General features: G+C 36.4%; 1 protein-coding gene across 25 annotated transcripts in view; it reads left to right on the top strand.

Annotated features, from left to right (window-relative positions):
- Calx (sodium/calcium exchanger 3) overlaps positions 1-23,358 on the top strand; it is a 433,860-nt gene that overhangs the window by 107,139 nt on the left and 303,363 nt on the right. For 24 of the 25 annotated variants that reach the window (XR_010949022.1, XR_010949021.1, XM_067761890.1 and 21 more), the window contains one exon: positions 16,528-19,715. Coding sequence is in view for 23 of the 25 variants with exons in the window: in XM_067761890.1 (XP_067617991.1) it covers positions 17,827-19,715 (1,889 nt within the window). In the remaining 2 variants the exon portion in view is untranslated. Of the gene's footprint in view, positions 1-3,307; positions 3,755-16,527; positions 19,716-23,358 lie in introns of those variants that run through there. The other variant, XM_067761886.1, reaches the window with a different exon arrangement.

The raw sequence follows: 23,358 nt of genomic DNA, 5'->3' as shown, positions 1-23,358 counted from the left end.
AGAAACGTATGTGGATGATGGCATTTTTATACCTTTCATGAAAATGAAATGGTATATTAATTTCGTCACGGAACCGAAAATTGTAAGTCCTTAAAGGAAAATAGATAGACCCACCATTAAGTATACCGAAATAATGAGGTTGAAGAGCTGAGTTGATTTAGCCATGTCCGTCTGTCCGTCTGTCCGTCTGTCTGTTTGTATGCAAACTAGTCCCTCAATTTTTGAGATATCTTGATAAAATTTGGTGAGCGGGTGTATTTGGGTGTCCGATTAGACATTTGTCGGAACCGACCGGATCGGACCACTATAGCATATATCCTCCATACAACCGATTTTTCAGAAAAAGAGAATTTTTGTAATATCTTACCCAATTTAACAGATTGAATCTTCAAACTTCACCATATACTTTCGTATATTGCACATATTGTTGCCTGAAAAAATTGATGAGATCGGTCGTATATATAGTATATATCCCCCAAAACCGATTGTTCAGATAAGGAACTTTTCGTATGTACTGCCCCATTTTAAGAGCTAGAGGCTTCAAATTTCAACGAATGCTTAGGTATATAGCATATATTGTTGTCTGAAAAAATCATAAAGATCGGTGGTATATATAGTATATATATGGTGGTATATATAGTATATATATATAGTATATATATATATATATATATATTTTCGCAAATTTTAGCCCCATTTTAACATCTAGAAGCTTCAAATTTCACCGAATACTTACGTATATAGCATATATTGTTGCCTGAAAAAATCATAGAGATCGGTTGTATATATAGTATATATCTCATACAACCGATTGTTCAGATAAGAAACTTTTCGCAATTTCTACCCCATTTTAACAGCTATAAGCTTCAATTTCACCAATTGCTTACGTATATACCATATATTGTTGTCTGAAAAAATCATAGAGATCGGTTGTATATATAGTATATATCTCATACAACCGATTGTTCAGATAAGAAACTTTTCGCAATTTCTACCCCATTTTAACAGCTATAAGCTTCAAATTTCACTAAATGCTTACGTGTATAGCATATATTGTTGTCTGAGAAAATCATAGATACCGGTGGTATATATAGTATATATCCCCTACAACCGATTGTTCAGATAAGAAACTTTGCACAATTTCTTCCCCATTTTAACAGCTAAAAACTTCAACTTTCACCAAATGCTTACGTGTATAGCATATATTGTTGTCTGAAAAAATCATTGAGATCGATGGTATATATAGTATATATCTCATACAACCGATTGTTCAGTTAAGAAACTTTGCGCAATTTCTGCCCCTTTTTAACAGCTATAAGCTTCAAATTTCACCGATTGCTTACGTATATAGCATATATTGTTGTCTGAAAAAATCATAGAGATCGGTTGTATATATAGTATATATCTCATACAACCGATTGTTCAGATAAGAAACTTTTCGCAATTTCTACCCCATTTTAACAGCTAGAGCTTCAAATTTCACCATATGCTTAGGTATATAGCATATATTGTTGTCTGAAAAAATCATAGAGATCGGTTGTATATATAGTATATATCTCATACAACCGATTGTTCAGATAAGAAACTTTTCGCAATTTCTACCCCATTTTAACAGCTATAAGCTTCAAATTTCACCGATTGCTTACGTATATAGTATGTATTGTTGTGTCAAAAAATCATAGAGATCGGTGATATATATAATATATATATGATGGTATATATAGTATATATATATTTTTTTTACGATTTCGGCCCCATTTTAACAGCTAGAAGCTTCAAATTTCACCAAATGCTTAGGTGTATAGCATATATTGATGTCTGAAAAAATCATTGAGATCGGTGGTATACATAGTATATATATCATACAACCGATTGTTCAGATAAGAAACTTTGCGCAATTTCTGCCCCGTTTTAACAGCTAGAAGCTTCAAATTTCACAAAATGCTTACGTATATAGCATATATTGTTGTCTGAAAAAATCATAGAGATCGGTGGTATATATATTATATACTTCATATAAACTGTCATTTTTGCCCCTTTTTTACGGCTAGAAGCTCCAAAATTCATCAAATTTCATCAAATAGTTACGTTTACGTCATATATTTTTGAAATACGTGATTCATAGTCATAGTTTTTACATGCAGACCACAAAAAACCTGAAGCTTTGCATCCTCACACAGATTACCTACCTATTTTTTATTTTATATTTATCTTAAAAATCGTTTAGATATGTTCAAATTTCACTAAATGCTTACGCGTATAGCATATATTTTTGTCTGAGAAAATCATAGATACCGGTGGTATATATATTATATATCCCATACAACCGATTGTTCAGATAAGAAACTTTGCGCAATTTCTTCCCCATTTGAACAGCTAGACGCTTCAAATTTCACCATATGCTTACGTATATAGCATATATTGTTGTCTGAAAAAATCATAGAGATCGGTGATATATATATGATATACCCCATATAAACTCTAATTTTTGCCCCCTTTTTACGGCTAGAAGCTTCAAAATTCATCAAATTTCATCAAATAGTTACGTTTACGTCATATATTGTTGAAATACGTGATTCGCAGTCATAGTTTTTACACGCAGACCACAAAAAACCAGAAACTTTCCATCCTCACACAAAGTACCTACCTGTTTTTTATTTTATATTTATCTTAAAAATCGATCTGTTCACTATATATTTCTTATCTTATACATCCGATTATTCGGAGATTACGAACGGGATAAGATTATTGTTCAGCCCCATTCATGAAAGGTATGAAGTCTTCGGCACAGCCGAAGACAGTCCCGTTCTTACTTGTTTTTATTTTTTTTTTATGTTACGTGGGAGGAGGAAATGATTTATGCACTGACCGGGATATTTAAGCATCACTGCGAGACTCTCAGAGTGTAGGACTTCCTTCATCGATGAAGGGCTACCCACAAATACCTAACCTCCCACGGCACGCGCAAATCCCTGTACCTGTGACCGCATTTAGTATTACTTCGGGTACGGGTGCGCACTATGTGAGCTGCATGGCTATCTTCACGCTAATGGCTTAGTCATCCGTCTTATGGTTTACTGAAAAGTATATGTCTGAAATATGTGCTGACCGTATTCCATGTGGATGATGGCTTACATCTGCAATCCCCTGACACGTCAAAGCTACAAAAATATGTTCACGTGTAATTATATTATCGTATATAACTTTGTATACAATTAAATATATAAAATGCATGTGTAGAAATTGCATAAAATTAATTTATAAAATTACAAATTGCAGATGGCCAAATTTACACTTCACCAACACCGAGCACTGACGTCGCTAAATATTCTGCTTTGCGGCCCCATGACGCCAAAATGTTTACGTCTCGCACGCTTATTGCACAACCTACATAACCAACTAATCGAGTTTGCATACATACATACATCCCTTATAGTATGCTTGCGGGAGTAGTTGAATGCGCGTAAAGTCAATTTATCAGCCTTGAGTACTGTGCGTGCGTGAGGCCACTTGACACTAAAACATATTTGAGCCTTGAGCAAACCATTTCAAGGGTACTACGTGTAGATAAGATCAAGAGCAAGAGCATCGACAACACTCAAAGCAATTTATCGTATCCATCAGATGATAGGTTAGTCATGTGGGTATATGATTAGCAGAGTACTGAGAGCCTGTGATAGTGCATGCGACAGCTTTATTAAATTAAATCAAGTACCTTAAAGGTCGAACTAGACATGCATCTGAATTCAAAATGGTTAGTTTTAGTTAAGCTATTTTCGCATACTTGAAAATTCATTCAACCGAATGAGATAACTGAAGGTGGTTCGGGATTGTTCTCTTGTATCCTCCTCAGTGGAATTCGGTTGTACTTCCTTTTAATAGCATAAATTCTTAAAAAAGCCAAAATGTTTTCATGATCGTTATATGAGCCGCACAAATCTTTGCTCGCCAATGATTTTCTCAGCAGGATACCAATTACCGCAGAATATTGTTTGTATTTGGCATATTTGCATAATTATTATTCTGACCGCATGCAAACAAAATTTTTTGTGGCAAATAAACTTGGCTGAACTCAAAACAGAAATACATATGTATTTTGTAAATAAAATGTTATGTTTATATGTAGAAATGTTTAGAAATGTGAACATATATAAGATGTCTAAATTTAGTACACCGCCCAGACCATCATCAATAAGTGGGTTTTGTTATTGGACCCAAATTTATAAACATTTTAGAATATACACAAAATAATTGAGTAATTTTAAAAAAATTTACTGTTAATAAAGCACAAATGGCATCCTGTAACATAATTATTTCAACATAATATTTTGAATACTTTGTTGTTTGGTTTGTGTTACATTAGCGGACCCGGCAGACATTGTTCTGTCTGAATCTTGACTTCCATTCACTCCACTCTATCTTCCTCTCTTTCCTACTCGAATTCTCCATTCATTCGCTCTTTGATTCTCCTCGATATACTTTCCCCTCTATTTCTCAGATTTCTTACCCCTCCTACACCCACGCCAACGGCCACAGGATCTGGTGAACATCATCATCATAATTATAAATTGGCGCTTAACCGCCTGAGAGATTTCGGCTGTTTTGTAATTAGTAACGCCAGCTCTCCCCGGTTCGTCGATAGAGGACTTTACTTTTAAATAGCCTACTAATTTCAAAATAGCACTTGTTGGCAGAGTAATTCTCCGTTTGACTTCCAAGCGGACATTGTTGCAGTTAGTTAGACGAAACCCTTCATAGTCTGGATTTTATATCCGTCAAAAGTGACGTGGCTGCAAAGACGCGAATGCGACGATTCTTTCTTGAATGACAGCAGGTAATTTTTCTGGTCTTCATTTACTGAAAGTCTCACTTTTTGCCTCTTTATCCAGAGAGTTAAAGATAGAATTATAATACTCTTTGAACGAAAATACCGTTCCATAAAAAATTACCCACCCTAATAAATAATATATCGACAGCTGATTGGCATTAGTGCCAATGAATTCTCGAGTTTGTTCGAGGAACAATCTCTTGTGAGTCTCGGCTTCTCGCGAGATTCCCGAATATCAAAATACTCGTTAAGCTCGCGAGCTTCTCGACAATTAATTTTATGGCATTGCATTGGCAGTTTTATATAGAGTTAACGATTTCCGCTGGAGCGCAAGCGAGATCTTCCACAAAACTACAAGTAAAAAAAAACCGAAATAAATGGAATACAGTAAATACATCGACTTCACTGAGTGTCGAGAACCCCGCGAGCTTTACGAGTATTTCGAGATTCGAGAATCTCGCGTGTACTGTGAATACAGCGACTAGATTGAGTTTCTAGAAACCTGCGAGAGTTGCGAGTATTTGGAGAAATTATAATCTCGCGAGAAGCCGAGCTCTCTATTTATCGCATCTCGAAATTCTCGCTTGTGTTCAAGAAGAAATTTTAAGCTCTAATTGGCATATCAATCTATTGCGCTTGGCAGTTCCAAAACGCCCTAACTGAGAATATTTTTCGAAAACAGCCTATCCAATGTCAAAGGGTATGGAATTCATGTTCGGATAGGGCGTGTTTGAAACAAACTCTGAAATAGGGCGTTATTAAAAAGTAGGTGGGGCGTTTTCCCAACGGTAGCCGATATAAGGTGATATTCCTCTCAGCAGTCGATATGATGATATAATATAATGTTACATTGGGGTGGTACTTAAAAAATACATTTTGTTACACATTGAATACGGTTAAAAGGTATCGCATATTGACTAAAGTTCAGATTTTATTATACTATTGAGTTTGTGTAGTTCAATCTGTGCTTGGATCTCTGCAAAATACGTCTTAACCGTTTCAAATTGGTACCAAAATGTATATGTGTTATGTATATTGCGTGGAATACTAGCAGTTTCGAAACGTCACAAACTGCTAGTAAAAAATTGCACAACAACAGCGAAGCAAGCAACCACACATTTATATAAACAGCAAAGCTAATAATGCAGATAATATTGCACATACATGTAATCAGCTAAGAGCGAAGTTGACATTACTCACGCATAACTAAATAGCCAACTATGAGCAGAGAAATGAGAAATAGATAAGCAACTGTTCGAGAAGGCTGTTCGTGACAAGTATAGACATTAGAAGAAGTAGGCGAACGGGGTAATGGAGAGCATAAAAGCAGCGCAAGCTGAGGAATAATTAGTAAGTTTGATTTAAACGCGCCATTAGTGAAATGCGTGAGTAAATTAATTGTAAAGTACTACTACCATAGAATTGTTGTGAATAAAGGTCATTTTGTTATACTATATAACTGAGTTATTCATGCGACAGTTCAAGGATTCGCACGATAACAGAACGTGCAGAACAATCAAGGATTTCTAAAATTCATTGCAATATTACACGATACTATATTAATCGAATTTGGGTATTGAAAATCAAAAAATTCAATTTAAATTCTTGACTCTTCATATACCAATTTTGATGGAGACTCTTGTGCGATCTCTCAGTGGTAAACCGTGAACTAAACTAAGTTGTGATATTTTTAACCTGAGGGGGGAGAGTGTAAAAAATCGCATACTTGATTTATAAGAACCATCCTAATGTTATGTAAAATAGTAAATACTTTCAAGTCTTCTTTCGATAAGCTTCAATTTATTTGTAAATTATGGGAATTTTCAGTTGCTTTTTTTTCGTTGAAATTATAAAACAGGTTTCTCTCTATGCTAATATATGTAATTTATGTATACATAAACTTGTTGTTGTTGCTATTGTAATTTTTGTTTACATTGTCACTGTCGTGCAATAATTAAACGATCTATACTACAATTGATGAGTCAAAATCAATAAAATAATTTTTAAATAGGTTGTTGGCGCCGGAAACTAAAGAAATTGAATTTGAAAACAAATCGAGGAAAAAAATTCGTTTAAACACAAAGTAGTAGGACCCTGAAGGAAAACAGAAAATGGAGGTTTAAAAAGATTATATAGCAAGCATATAAACATACATACATATGTGCTCATATCTAATCAATACTAAATGTACACTTGCGCGTAAAAAAAATGCGGAAAAAATTGTATCCAAATTTTATTTTTATTTTCGCCCATAAAGTAGTGGCGAAGTACAGCATTTTGTTTCACTTCGATAAAATTTGATTGGCTGCTGGTGATTGGCAATCAGTGTTGCCAGAAAATTTTCAGAAAAAGGCTAGACTGACAAAAATAAAAAGCTAAATAAAAATCTTGAAGGATAAGAAAAAAAGCTGAAAGTTTAAGGCAACTTTCTATGCGTTTTACTAATTTTTTTCATAAAAGACATAACAGAATAAAAAATTTAAATTAATTTTTACTCCAATTTCATAAAAAAAAATTAAAAAAAAATGTTAACAGATGCTATCTGTGTTTTAATTTAAAAGCGATACATGATAAATAAAACTCCACTATAGTCTATAAGTTTTCGTAATATGTTTGAGGTAAATGGTTTTTTGTATGAATTAAACGGGGACTGCCCTCATTGCTTTTAAATGTATGAAAACCTTTATTTAAAGCAATTTTATTTTATAATTTATTTAATAATTTGGGAAAAAAACGTTGTTTAAACTTTTGCCAAATTATTAAATGGTTTCTTATTTGCAAAATAAGAACGCCGATAAAACTATTTTCAATAAGGAAATCCACTTTTTGTTCTTTTAAACAACCAATGAAGGATGTAAACTCTACATTCCACACTGTCTGAGAACCTCTTGTTCAAGTTTTTGGTATGTGTTTCGCACCGACTCCAAACGATATCTGGCAAATGAATTTTTGGAGGCGAATCTTATTATAAATCCAAGGAATTTTATATGTGCAATAAAACTTATAATAAGGTTATACTATGGTACACCTATCCTTATTCATCCTTGTTATTATAACAGCTTATCTAGGCCTGACTTTGGGTGGGCTATATATAAGTCTTTTATAAAAGGACATAAAACAACAAGTAGTTTCTTTTAACAAGGCCTTGTGTAAGGAAGCCTTATTTTTGTTGGTGCATAAGCCTTATAATAAAGTTATTATTTTCTTCCTTACGTAAGTTCAGGGCCGCAGAGGGTCGAGCCGGGCCCCTGGGACAGTTCGCGTTTACGGGCCCCCTAAAAAATAAACTCAATCGAGTAAAAAAAATAACATAGCATATATAAATTTTTCAATTAACATTTTCAGTTTTATTTCATATAAAATAAGATTTACTGGAGCACTTATGTACATAAATGAAATGTTAGATTTCATTGCTTTTTCTTTAGAATAACCTGAAGATTTTGTCAAAGCTGATCGGCTATTTTCGGAAATTTTGCTGAAAAACCGGCATGGAAAACAAAAAGCGCTTCTTTTGATGCACTCAAAACGAGCCAATCACGCTTTAATTTTTCTCCCTTTTTTAGAGTAGTATGGAGTATGATTTGAGGGAAATGGCGACCACTTAAGTCGTTGGGAAATTCGAAAGGACATGGTTGAGGTCCCAGTTTACAAGACCCTTCATCCTGGCTACATTTATTTCCGCGGACTCTATGCTACCAATGTCAAAAGAGCTTAGTACTTCTTTGGATTCACCATCCACTGCCTTTGTATCTTGTACAGCACGTGTTTCGTGCTCAACGTTTGGATATGGCACATCATCTCTAGCAGCTATATATAATCCATTAGATATAGTTTATTCAAAATAAGTGTTTGGTTAAATAAAATTTGTATATTACTGAAAAAAACGCACAGATGTATGATTATGTGTTTCTCATGCGAAGCTTGGTATTGTGTTTTCACGTGAAAAATCTTGCAAATTGCATAGATGCTCTTTAAAATCACATTTTCAATATTTATAATGAAAGTTGTATTCCTGGCATCGTTTCCCAGCATATTGAGTTCTTTTTACGCCTTTTTTCAAAACATAGTATCCTTGGCAACATTTTTTGCCAACAAAACTTACACGTGCAAAAATATATCGCTCATTTACTTCAACAGCAACACTTTTCAAAACACACAACTTTTCAAGAGAGCCATTTTAAGATTTCAACAGACACATTATATCGAGACATTAAAAATTAAAGTTGAGCACTTATTGTAATTTCTGGGTAGTAGGGTTATGGCCCGGCTATAAACAAACCCTGTGTCCATAAACAAAACTACACAAATATGACTGTAACTAAAAGTTAGAAAAAAAATTTCACTTTGAGCCTTTTGCTTCTAAACCTGAAGGGTTATTATATATTGGGCGCGTAAAGCTAGAAATAAATTTTTATCTCAAGCCCCCAATTTTCCACGAATCATCAAGACTTTTTTACACAATATAGATCATGATAATTTTTTTTTTTTGTATTTAACTGTAAAATGATGATTTTTGAATTGTGACACTCTCGAAGTAAATGAGTGATGCATTAATTTTTCCATTTCATTTATTTAATAGATTCCTTTAAATTTTATAAATCAGTGCTTAGTGTATGTCTTTAGAAGGCCCGTGAAGAATTACAACCGAAATTAAATTCACAAATTAAAAAATTTACTAATAATTGCACCACTGACAAAAGAAATACGAAGCTTGCAACAATTAACGCGAAACTGACTTATGTAAGCTTATCCACGGCATACTCATATGTTTTCACAAATTTTCGCTTCGCAAACCAAGTCAAATGTACTAAATTTTTCAAATTAAGGCTCTAGTTTATTATCAATTATTATGAAAAAGCAATATGACCAAACCGATAGGGGCAAAGCTATAGTCGCAATAAAATGAGATTTTAAGTTAGTTGAAGCATTTTTGACAGATAGCGCTTATAAAATTGTGTCAAAAACGTTTATCTAACTTAAAATCACATTTTATTTCGACAATGACTTGCCCCATATTATTTGGTTGGACGCTTATGATTTTAATTTAGTGATTTTCAATTTTATAACAATTTTTTGTAGCAACATGTATGTATCTATGAAATCCTAGTTAGAGTACTGTCAATACTGCTTTGCCTTGCCGGGCCCCCAAAAACCTTACGGGCCCCATGTCAATTGCCCTGGCGGCCCCCCCTCTCCGCGGCCCTGCGTAAGTTCTATTTTATATAAGCTATAAGCCTTACACACAATGGTATCTTTCAAATAAATATTATGCCTTTTCACATAAGTACAGAAAAGAAAGGAGTTATCCCATTCGTGTGGATGTGATTTGCAACTGGTCGAGTCCGTCGTTTTACGCAGTATATACATATCATTGCGTAGCTCTTTTACATGTGGACTTAGAAAACCAGTTAAATGTTTCTGAAATCAAAAACATCAATTTCGCTCAGTAATACAATCGAGTGCCAAACATACGGAACGAAAATGACATTAGGTTGATGTTGCCTTAAAAAAGTTACTACGCCTCGATTTCTGCCCACCACAATGCCCCTCACATTTTTTAAATCTAGCCCAAATTCATGCAATGTTCTTAAAATTTAATCTACATAAAACTGTTTATCTAGATTTTCTAAAATTTTGAAAGAAGCTAAAAAGAGCTAAACAATTTCTAAAAAAAAAGCTGAAAAAAAGCTTAAAGCGGAGTCATTGGTGCCGTTTGTAGTATCGCTCTAGTCATATCCCTAACATAATCAGCTGTTTAACGTTACGGCGGAAAACCAAAAACCAATTGGTTGGTTACGATACGGTTACGACCTTAGCGGCACCAATAATCGATTGCATTGATTCCCATAAGTTTGGTCGAATCAGCTGTTATAAGGTTACCGATACGGTTACCGATAACGCACCAATGTCTGCAGCTTAAGGCTAAATCGCAACTTTTCAAGCTGAACGGAGAAAACAAAAGGTAAATCGAGCTTGAAACAAGTAAGGAAGGCTAAGTTCGGGTGTAACCGACCATTATATACTCAGTTGAGAGCTATGGAAAATCACCATGTAGGAAAATGAACCTAGGGTAACCCTGGAATGTGTTTGTATGACATGTGTATCAAATGAAAGGTGTTAATGAGTATTTTAAAAGGGCGTGGGCCTTAGTTCTATAGGTGGACGCCTTTTCGAGATATCGCCATAAAGGTGGACCAGGGGTGACTCTATAATGTGTTTGTACGATATGGGTATCAAATTAATGGTATTAATGAGGGTTTTAAAAGAGGGTGGTGGTAGCTGTATATGTGAAGGCATTTTCGAGATATCGACCAAAATGTGGACCAGGATGACCCAGACCATCATCTTTCGAACAGTATTTCTGCCATGATTCCAAGGGTTTTTGATTTCGCCCTGAAGAACTTTTTCATTTTCTTCTACTTAATATGGTAGGTGTCACACCCATTTTACAGTTTTCTTTCTAAAGTTATATTTTGCGTCAATAAACCAATCCAATTACCATGTTTAATTTTTTTTTCGTATTTGGTATAGAATTATGGCATTTTTTTTGTTCATTTTTCATAATTTTCGATATCTAAAAAGTGGGCGTGGTCATAGTCGGATTTCGGCCATTTTTTATACCAAGAGTTTTTTTTAATTCATATATTTACGTGAACTGAGTTTAGTAAAGATATATCGATTTTTGCTCAAGTTATCGTGTTAACAGCCGATCGGAAGGACAGACAGTCGACTGTGTATAAAAACTGGGCGTGGCTTCAACCGATTTCGCCCTTTTTCACAGAAAACAGTTATCGTCATAGAATATATGCCCCTACCAAATTTCACAAGGATTAGTACATTTTTTTTCGGCTTATGGCATTAAAAGTATCCTAGACAAATTAAATAAAAAGGGCAGAGCCACGCCCATTTTGAAATTTTCTTTTATTCTTGTATTTTGTTGCACCATATCATTACTGGTGTTGAATGTTTACATAATTTACCTATATACTGTAAAGATATTACATTTTTTATTAAAATTTGACTTAAAAAATTTTTTTTTAAAAGTGGGCGTGGTCGTTCTTCGATTTTGCTAATTTTTATTAAGCATACATATAGTAATAGGAGTGACGTTCCTGCGAAATTTCATCATGATATCTTCAACGACTGCCAAATAACAGCTTGCAAAACTTCTAAATTACCTTCTTTTAAAAGGGGGCGGTGCCACGCCCATTGTCCAAAATTTTACTAATTTTCTATTCTGCGTCATAAGTTCAACTCACCTACCAAGTTTCATTACTTTATCCGTCTTTGGTAATGAATTATCGCACTTTTTGGATTTTTCGAAATTTTCGATATAGAAAAAGTGGGCGTCGTTATAGTCCGATATCGTTAATTTTAAATAGCGATCTGAGATGAGTGCCCAGGAACCTACGTACCAAATTTCGTCAATATACCTCAAAATTTACTCAAGTTATCGTGTTAACGGACGGACGGATGGACGGACATGGTTTGATCAAATTTTTTTTCGATACTGATGATTTTGATATATGGAAGTCTATATCTATCTCGATTCCTTTATACCTGTACAACCAACCGTTATCCAATCAAAGTTAATATACTCTGTGAGCTCTGCTCAACTGAGTATAAAAAAGCTAAATAAAATGGAAACACTATTGCCAATTGCTCGCATCGCACGTCTATTGGTCTATGTTGGTTGGGCTACTCTATTGTAGTGTGGTTTTTGGGCGCACGTAAAGTTTCCGTATTAGTCGTTCTATAGTAATTTTGTATGTACTGTAAAGAATTTACTTGCAAATCCTCTTATTTGCAACGCTCTGCTAAGTTCGAATCACTAAACTGTTGAACAAATAACTCCAATATGTAATAATGCAAAATGGCCTTTATTAAAGTACTTCACAATAACACTCAAACTGTGCAACGAATAGCTTGCTTAATAACCAAACTGATTGATAGCTCAAATGAAACTGACTTTCAAAATAATACTGCTCTTGCTCGCTAGATAGCGTCTTAATCGAAACTGCTTGACAGCTCAAATCAAACTGAATTCCAGCGCCTATACACTTGTTGCCTTTTATACTCTTTGATTTCAACGTTCGCATCTTCTAGGCACTTCCAGAATCTACTAGTCCATCAGCTCTCAAACTTCTCAGCTGTAACTAAAATTGCACGATTTTAGCTTCTCTCATTGCATACTTTCAGGAGTATCTCAGATGTATGCATGTGTTTGTGCATTGATTCTCCGCTGCTCGTATACGTACATGGTACATATGTGTATACGCAAGTATTGTTTCGTTTGTGTAGATACATAATAATTGATCTATGGACGTGAATTCACGTCACTGCTTAGCATCGGCTTAGAGATGGCAGCACTCCTTAGTGTTGCTAATATCCGTAACACTGCCCTCCACCTAAGTATGATCGTCCCGATCAGACAAATCTCTCGATCTAAACGCTGCTAGCATTGCCAAATGTACCACTCTTCCATTTCGTGATTTTTCAATTGCTTATATGCGGTAGATGACATCACTGATCGTCTTCACAACTCTGTACGGGCCTTCCCAACTGCACCAATATTTGGATGGAACACCTTTCCGCCGGTGAGGGTTGTATAGCAGTACCAAATCTCCCTCCCGGAAACCTTCCAAATTATTTTTCTTGTCGTACCTGTGCTTCGTCTTACTACTCATTACCCTGGATCGTTCCCTCGCACTCTGTTGCTTGGCCAATGAACTACTTCGTAGAGCTCGCGTTTACGGATTGGCTTCGCATAATCAGTATCGTTCCCACATTTCACAAGAGTAGTGCGCTCCGGCTTGAAACTACCCTCGCATTCTTTCTCGGAAATTCGTTGCTTCGTTTTTCTGCGTCTTTTAGGTTTTGTCAATGCCAGTGTTTCTCTCGCAGATACTTTTGGTTTTGCTTTATTTGGCCCATTCGACCTATTAACCTTTGCCTTTGACTTCCGTGGTTTTTGTCGAGTCTTCTCCAACAGTACTCGATTACTACTGAATCCTTTCCGCAAACTGAAGTTAAGTGGTATATCCTGGTTCTCATAACGCATCATACTTCTCTGCATATCGATCTTGATGTCATGGTCAACCAAGAAGTCCACTCCCAATATGACTTCTTCAACGATCTTCGCCACAACGAATTTGTGTAGAACCGTCACCTTTCCAATCAAGACTTCACATATCACTTCTCCCTGAACTTGGTTATACTCGCCAGTGACCGTACGCAACCTTGCTCCAGGTAACGGTTTTATTCTCCTGTTGACCAAGTCAGATCGGATCAAGGAATGAGATGCGCCCGTACCTACAGTCAGTACACGTTCTTTACCATCCACATTCCCTCTGACGGTAAGACTGCTCGATTTTCTACCAATTTGCAACACAGATATCACGGGGCATTCAATAGCTGGATCTATCTCTCGATCTCTACCTCTTACTCGCTCTTGCTCATCTCCTCCAGCTTTGCGTTTACGGCCACCCACATTGTTGGAACTATTAGGACCAAGATCGCAATGACGTGCAATGTGACCGGACTTCCCGCATTTGATAACTTTTTCACTCCGCTTTTGCGATCCTTTCAGCGCCTCCAATATTGCGTCTACCCATTCTGGCCTTTCTACTTCAACACAGCGTGCTTTGAAAACTGGCTTACATAGAAGCGACGCTGTTTCCTGAATCAGAGCTTGTGACACCGTTTCTGCGAATGTTGGCTTTGGGTTTGCGTATATAGCTCGCTTTGTTTCGATTTCCCGTATGCCATTTATAAAGCTCTGAATCTTTACCCGTTCAGTGTATTCCACGGGTGCGTCCGCATTCGCTAAATGTGCTAGCATTCCAATATCCGACGCAAACTCTTGCAGTGTTTCACCAGGCCTCTGGACGCGGTTCAGCAACTCCATTTGGTATATCTGTCTCCTATGCTCAATTCCGTATCGTCTCTCTAGAGCGCCCATCAATGCTTCATAACAGTTCCGTTCGCCCTCTGGTAAAATCTCAGATGCAGGCCCTTTCAACGCCATGAATAGTGCAGCAACTTTATCTTCCGCATTCCAGTTGTTCACTGCTGCGGTCTTCTCAAACTGTAGCTTGAAGACCTGGAAAGGAACAGAAGCGTCAAATGATGGTGTTTTTAACTTTAGATTGCTTGCTGAAACAGCTGAGCGGTTTAGTTGTAACTGCTCCATACGACCTTTTAACGCTTCTATTTCGACATCAATTTTGTCCTCGAGTTGTAAAATTTGTGCATCCTGCCCTTCCAGTTTCACAAAGAGCTGCGATGATACCTGTTCCGAAATTTGTGCCGACTTTTCAGATGTACGTGCCTCTTGCGCTTCCAGTTGAGATGCCAAATATGTCTTCTGTTCTTCCAATTGTGATGTTATGCGGGTTTCCTGCGATTCCAATTGGGATACCATATACGTCTTCTGTTCTTCCAGTTGTGATGAAATTTGTGTCCTGTGCTTCAATCTTCGATGTTATTTCTGACGACATTTCTTTTACTGTCGATGTTTGTGCAGATATTACAGCCAAAATCATGTTCAAGTCTGTGCTAGTAACTGTCTGCGATGTTTCGTTTTTCTTTTAAATTTTTGTTGTTGTCTCGTCCTCATCAGGTCAAAAGACATACTCGTCCACATCATTTCCTTCTGCGTCCATTGCCTCTCGTAGCCGTGCCTGAAGTTCGAGTTTAACGCCGCTTGTATTCTATCCACCGCTCTCCAACTCCTTCTTCAGTTGCTGGATCTTCAATTCACTGAACATTGCCATGTCCTTGTTGTCCTCTGGAATTTATTCAACGATTCCTCTTCTGACATCAATTGTAACGAATTTACTTGCAAATCCTCTTATTTTCAACCCTCTGCTAAGTTCGAATCACTAAACTGTTGAATAAATAACTCCAATATGTAATAATGCAAAATGGCCTTTATTAAAGTACTTCGCAAACTGATTGATAGCTCAAATGAAACTGACTTTCAAAATAATACTGCTCTTGCTCGCTAGATAGCGTCTTAATCGAAACTGCTTGACAGCTCAAATCAAACTGAATTCCAGCGCCTATACACTTGTTGCCTTTTATACTCTTTGATTTCAACGTTCGCATCTTCTAGGCACTTCCAGAATCTACTAGTCCATCAGCTCTCAAACTTCTCAGCTGTAACTACAATTGCACGATTTTAGCTTCTCTCATTGCATACTTTCAGGAGCATCTCAGATGTATGCATGTGTTTGTGCATTGATTCTCCGCTGCTCGTATACGTACATGGTACATATGTGTAGACGCAATTATTGTTTCGTTTGTGTAGATACATAATAATTGATCTATGGATATGAAATCACGTCACTGCTTAGCATCGGCTTAGAGATGGGAGCACTCCTTAGTGTTGCTAATATTCGTAACAGTATTAACCTTATGTTGTTGCATACAATAAATATATTGATCGTTGTATTCCAACCGATTGTGGTATGCTTTCGGCTTGCTATGCGAATATCAAACTAGGATTAACGAAAAATGCATTTGAACTGTTTCATTCCTCGGTCGGTTTACTGCACAATAAAATTAGCTGTTTAAAAAGAAAAGCTTTAATTCCACTTTTTAAAAATGTTAATAGTTTTTTTTAGAGAAAAGACTCTTTGTATTTATTTTAAAAACCAATATTTTACTAATATTTAAAATTTTTGTCTCATTCACAGCGTTCAATCTTCCAACCCAGCACACCAGTCAACGAATTCGAATCCACTACGCCACTTTACAACAAAAAAATATAAAGCACTAACTAAAAAACGCCAGAATTGACGGTTTGAATTAATAATATACAACTCCAGTAATATCAAACGGGGAATTGCGCAACTGAACTCTGTCCAAACCATTTTTTTGTTTTTCTAAAATCCTTCATTGTAGTTTCATGCAAAATATTTTCATAACAAAAGCAGCTGTATAAACAAGCATAAAATATATAAATTTAGTTTAGAAAAATAAAGATATGTAATAATATAAAAAAAAAACTACTTGAAAACAACAACAAAAAACATGCAGCTTCCTAGTTTAGTGCAGCACAATAAGCACCGTAGAACGGTATTTAGATGCAGACGGTGAATGGCACACGCTTTATTACACCAAAAAAAAAAGTAAAAAAAAAAATTATAGAAAGTTATTGAAAAAAAGTTTTAAAGAATAAATGCATAATCATTAGTTTCGAATTTCACTAAACAATAAGCAAATGTTTAGAGAAATTTATAAATAAAGAAAAAAAAAAATAGTAAAAATTATTGATAATACAAAGTAATTGATAGTTATAAAAAATATTTATGTATATAAAATTTAGAGCATAGCACGCGCTTCATAGTAAAGCAGATAACCGCAACTTTTACCGAAATTTCCAAACTTAAAATAATACACATACGCAACAGCAAAACAAGGCCAAAACTTGATATAAAGACACATCTGCATAGCTAATACACTCGCTTTATAGAAAATCAATAGAAAAGCCGAAGGCATCATACAAAGCACAGAACCAAAAAGAAAAAATTAAAAGAAAAAAAACACCATCATAGAGTAAAATAAACACAAAATCCGCCCTACACTGCTTTTTCAGCTACAAACAGTACTCATCAGGTAATCCGTAGTAATCACAGATCAAGTGAGTAAGCAGAGCACAGCACCAAGCCACAAAACACACACTAACTCAAAGACATACTCGCGAACGCTCCGTCCAATTTGCGAGCCACACAAGAGCTGAAACTAAAGAGAGAGAGAGAGAGAGAGGGAGAGAGAGAAAGAACAAAGCGTTTCTGCAACGAACAACCAAGATTTAGTCGATAAATATTTGACAACACCAAAACTGCAAGAGACTTACACAGCGTTTACTTTAATTTTTAAAGTTTTTACATTAAGCCGGTCTATGTCATAGTTCACCATTGCATAAGCGGGTTGAAATAAGAAGAAGAAGACGAACATCAGCGAGCATAAAGAGTCTATCAAAAAAAAAAACAATGGGCGCGAAATTCTATAGTAGAAAACGCTTACGCAGCGACTTAAAATTTTCAGCGATCTTCATCTTAACGCTCTTGGTGTGCACAACAACGCTCATGCTTGTCGAATGCGCTGAAACAACGTCCAACAATCAGAATAGCGAAGGGGGAGCGAGCTTGGACGTGAGTGCTGTTGCTGAAGCCGGAGGTATTGGTAGTGGTGGCAGGAGAGACGAGGGCACTTCAAGTACTGGCAATGAATTAAGAGATGAGGGCGATAAAGAGAATAATATGAAAGGAGGCGCAGGTGATAATGTCACCGCCTTGCCGCAGAACAGCGGCAGTTCATTGCAATGCAAAGATGGTCTGTTGCTTAAAGCTTGGATGCCAATCGACAATGTGAGTACCGGTGATCGCGTTGCGCGGGGCCTTGTGTACTTCTTAGCGATGTGTTATTTGTTCATTGGCGTTTCAATTGTGTCAGATCGTTTTATGGCGGCGATTGAAGTGATCACGTCCAAGGAGAAGGAGGTTGTCATCAAGAAGAAGGGAGGCGAAACACAAATCGTAGTAGTGCGCGTTTGGAATGAGACAGTGGCCAATTTGACGCTGATGGCTTTGGGTTCGAGTGCACCCGAAATTCTACTGTCCGTTATTGAAATGTTTCAAAAAGGTTTCGAAGCTGGTGATTTAGGTCCAGGCACAATTGTCGGCTCAGCCGCTTATAATCTTTTTGTTATAATCGCCATATGTATTTATGTCATCCCAAATGGTCAAGTGCGTAAAATTAAACATTTGCGCGTCTTCATTGTAACGGCCACTTGGTCATTATTTGCTTACATTTGGTTATATTTGATATTGGCACAAATCTCACCGGGACGTGTTGAAGTATGGGAAGGTCTATTAACATTCTTATTCTTCCCCGCTACCGTACTGACGGCTTATATAGCCGACAGGCGTTTATTGATTTATAAATACCTTGACAAGAATTATCGCATGAATAAGCGTGGCGTTATTGTGAGCGCTGAGGGTGATGCCGTGCTCGAGATGAATCGTCATGAAAGTATTAAGGAGTTGGCGGAGAATGAAGACATGAAAGATTTTGAAGATGCACGACGTGAATACATTTCAACGCTGAAAGAACTACGTAAAAAGTATCCACAAAGCGATCTGGAGCAATTAGAAATGATGGCTCAGGAGCAATTGATTAATCGAGGCCCCAAATCGCGCGCTTTCTACCGTATACAAGCAACACGTAAAATGATGGGCAGCGGTAATATAATGCGTAAATTGCAGGAACGTGCTCTCACCGATTTGAATGAGGTGAAAGCACAGCTGCAGCGCGTTGAAGTGGAGGCTGGAGAAGATGATACGACGGTACGCATCTGCTTTGAGCCTGGCCACTATACCGTTATGGAAAGTTGTGGTGAATTTGAGTTGCGCGTTGTACGTCGTGGTAATTTATCCAGTTATACGACGGTGGAATATCAAACCGAAGACGGTTCGGCTGAAGCGGGTAGTGATTATATTGGTAAAAAAGGTGTACTCACCTTTCCGCCGGGTGTCGATGAACAACGTTTTAAAATCGAAGTTATCGATGATGATGTTTTCGAACAAGATGAACATTTTTATGTGCGTTTGAGTAATCCGTCGGAACCGGCAATTTTGGCTATACCTAAAGTTGCTACCGTCATGATACTCGATGATGATCATGCTGGCATATTTGCATTTAATCAGAAAAATCATGAGTTCGCGGAATCGATCGGTACATACGAATTGAAGGTGCAACGTTATTCGGGTGCGCGTGGTAAAGTGATTATACCATATTGGACGGAGGATGGTACTGGCAAGGCAGGCAAAGACTATGAACCAGTGCAGGGGGAATTGGTGTTTGAGAATAATGAAACTGAGTGAGTACAAAAAATATATATTACAATGAGTTATTGATTTTATAAAAGTATTATAAGTATTGTTAAATAAAACATATCCAAAGTTTCGACCCTAAAAGCGAAAAAATAGATACGGAAGGCAAATATTATGTTTTCTGTAAGTCAAGTTTTGGCAACATTCAGCAGACTTTAGAAATCCATTCTAATCTGGAACGGCACAACTAATAGAGTTGTAGAAAAGCTACTACTTACGCAGTCCGACAAAATTTGGACAATTTCTCACAACCGAGTACCCATAATATTGTACAGAAAATGCACTTCGCACAGACTATTTGCTAAACATACTTATAATCCAGCACGTCTGGAATATTTTAATTTGCACTTAAGCCTAGTTCGGCCGACGAGTCACCGGGGTGACTTTTTCATATTCTCCCCTCAAAAAAACACATTTTTAATAAATTTTGTTAACTCGTTTTCCGTAACATTCTAACTTAATGAATTTTAAGTAGAAAAAATACAAAATACGGTTTTATAATTTTAGTTATAGACAACTGTAACGGGTTGAACACTTTTATTCCTTTTCTGGCAGTCATCGGGGTGACTGCGTCGGCCAAAAATAGGTGTAAAAATTGTCGGCCGAACTAGGGTTAAAAATTAAAGAGTCACAAGAGTCCTTTGGCAAAGTTACAACAAAATTTATCGTTTTGTAATCAGTAGCGAAAGTTTATTTATTTTATGTCAAAAGTTATCGATATTTTATCGAAATAATAAATTATCAATTATCTATCGCAAAGCTATTGCTTCGTTATGAAAAAGTTATCGATTTGTTATCGATTAGTTATCGAAAAGTAGCAACGAATCTGAATGTTGGTAAAGTAACACTGTTATAAAAAGTGGTGGATGAAGTTTCCAAGTGTTAATATAAAAGGTAACTACTTTCATAAGGCCGTATAACTTTTGATCAAATTTAAATTAAACTAGACAAGATCAACTCTAAGTTCGCTCTGAGAAATGTGTTTGTACAAAGCCAATTAAAAAAAAATACCATGGTAACCCTGTCGCAAAATTGCTGTTGTACAGTGTTTTATGAAAAAATTTTAAGGTGAACATGTTTTATTATAAAAAACGATAACTAACTAGATTTAGTATACTACTTTCCGCGCCGTAAACTGCAGCAAGGCGCATAAGCAAACGTTTGAACTCGCAGTTGTCTGCGACTCTATAAATGAATTTCGATTGACACATAACGGTGAAGCAAGTTGTGCTAGTGTAAGAGCGTTTTTGGGGATTGTTATTGTGATTATAAATATTGCGACATCTTAATTAACCTTTGAGCCTAGCGAAACGTTTGAAGTTTTACTTCCAAAAATATTCTAACGAATTTAGGGAAATTCCTCTTATTTGAAACCTGCTGCTAACGTTCGAATCGCTAAACTGTTGAATAAATCACTCCAATATTCAGTATTGCAAACTGATCTTTATTTAGATTACTTTGGGAGTAGTACGTCACATGCTTCTCAATGAGCCAATCCAGTGATAGCAGTAGTGGAAAGTGCAGGTTGGAGGAGAAAACGATCTAGCTCCTTCTGTACTAATGCCCTCCACTCGCCGAACTAAGACTCCGACTATTAGAAGTGGCACATCTATCAGATCTAGAAGCAAACAGTAGCATATGTTCTAGAGAGCTTCTAGTGTTTGCCATAAGGACGAAGTTTTTTATGACGGTTTGATAGGATTTTTCGGTTTGGTCGTTTAGCTAACTTCTGGTAACACTATGGACTCATTTAGTCTATGTCAGGTCCTCACGGACCAGTCAGCTCAACCGAACTGAACCTAACGAACTGTAATATTTTTTTTTACAAACAAAGAAGTAAGCATTGTACATAGATTGAATTCCTACAGTGAACCAGGAATTGTTCCGAAAGAAGAATTGTTCTCCCAGTTGAGAACAAACATCGGATAGAGTGCGACAAGAGCCGGAGGAAAGCGAATTTAACAGAGGTTATTTAAAAAACTGGCTATTTCAAATTTCAATCGAGGTATATATCTAAGATTGTTAGATATGCCTGTAGCGTATAGAAACGTACATAAAGTTATTACATTTGTTTTATGTGATAGAAATTTTATTTCGAAAACTTTTAAGACCAATCTTTTTAATAATTTTAAAATGAAAAGTATTGAAATATAACAAATCAAAAAATGAAAGTAGAATTATGAATTTACAAAGTATATATAGAGTTAAAGTACCATTTATAATATATTAACAGGAACCTTACAATGCCCGTATAGCGCGACAAGAGCCGGAGAAAAGCCAAGTAAACATGATGGTAGCGTACTCCCCTACCACACCGAAGATCCTGGGTTCACTCCCGGGTAAAGCAGCATCAAAAATTTAGAAACAAGTTTTTTCACTTAGAAGAAGATCTTTCTAAGCGGGGTCGCCCCTCGGCAGTATTTGGCAAGCACTCTGAGTGTATTTCTGCCATGAAAACCTTCATAGTGGAAACTCATCTGTCTTGCAGATGCCGTTTGGAGTCGGCATAAAACAAGTAGGTCTCGTCCCGCCAATTTGTAGGAAAATCTATAAGGAGCACGACGCAAATTGGGAGAGAAGCTCGGCCTAAAATATCTTTGGAGGTTTTCGCACCTTATCTTTATTTTATTTCAAATTCCGATCGGGGTATATAAGAGGTTTGTTAGATAATCGAAAGTAAAATGGGTGTATCCCTATGTAGGTGAACTTTTCCTTAACGGTTGATTGTAACTGCCATTCAATTACAGTATTAATATGCCTCCACATGCAACTGGTTTTACAACCCCAAGAAACACCCTCTCTCGCGCTGTTGAAAGCGTTTCTTAGGTCTAAGCATGTAAGGAGGACAACTTGGTTAGATACAGTATGCCCTGTGCTGTACTATTTCTACCTAGACCGCCCTTACTGTTATCGAAATCGTCTTGTATTCACAATGCCTGACGCCCTGCTTTGATTAAGCAATCAAGTCAGACCCATCTAGGGCCTACCGATGATTATTATTTTTTATTTACTGTGAATCCAATCTTATTTATTATGAATCTAATAGCTGTTAAGTCATTTTGTAAAAATTTTTATTGCCACCAATAAAAAATCAAATGAATGAATACAATATGTTTCGCACGCTTTTGGTTTATGATTAAATGAAACTACCAAACACAATTCAACCAAATCTGCAATAAATTTTATGAACATTAAAATGTCACTTTGTATGTAGCATGTAAACGTTCCTATCCACAGCAGTAAGCGAAGGTCTAATTCGAAAAGTTAGTACCCAATTACCTAGCGAGAATGTGAATCAAACGCTCCGTCAATGCATTTGACGAAACCATAAAATTTCGCGAATTTCTAGGAAAATTGAATTGTGTCTTGAAATCAATATGCGTCAGTCCCTCAAAACAATGTGGAAAGAAAGAAGGTGAAAGAAGGTCGACCGTGGTTGTTTGTTGGTTGCTAAAGCTTTATATACACATACTTGCACGCACACATATGCACATATATACATAAATAGGTAGATACCATATTCATTGTCACCACGGCCTTGTGTTGTGTATAAAGGCCGCGGCACAATGAAATTTTTCATATAGAAGCTTTTAACACAACCTTATGCATTCCAGTAACCTCGCCACAATC

Source organism: Eurosta solidaginis, chromosome 1 (genome assembly GCF_040869045.1).
Source record: "Eurosta solidaginis isolate ZX-2024a chromosome 1, ASM4086904v1, whole genome shotgun sequence".
Taxonomy (NCBI): Eukaryota; Metazoa; Arthropoda; class Insecta; order Diptera; family Tephritidae; genus Eurosta; species Eurosta solidaginis.
The sequence above is the reverse complement of the archived record's forward strand: the minus strand, read 5'-3'. Positions and strand labels throughout refer to the sequence as shown.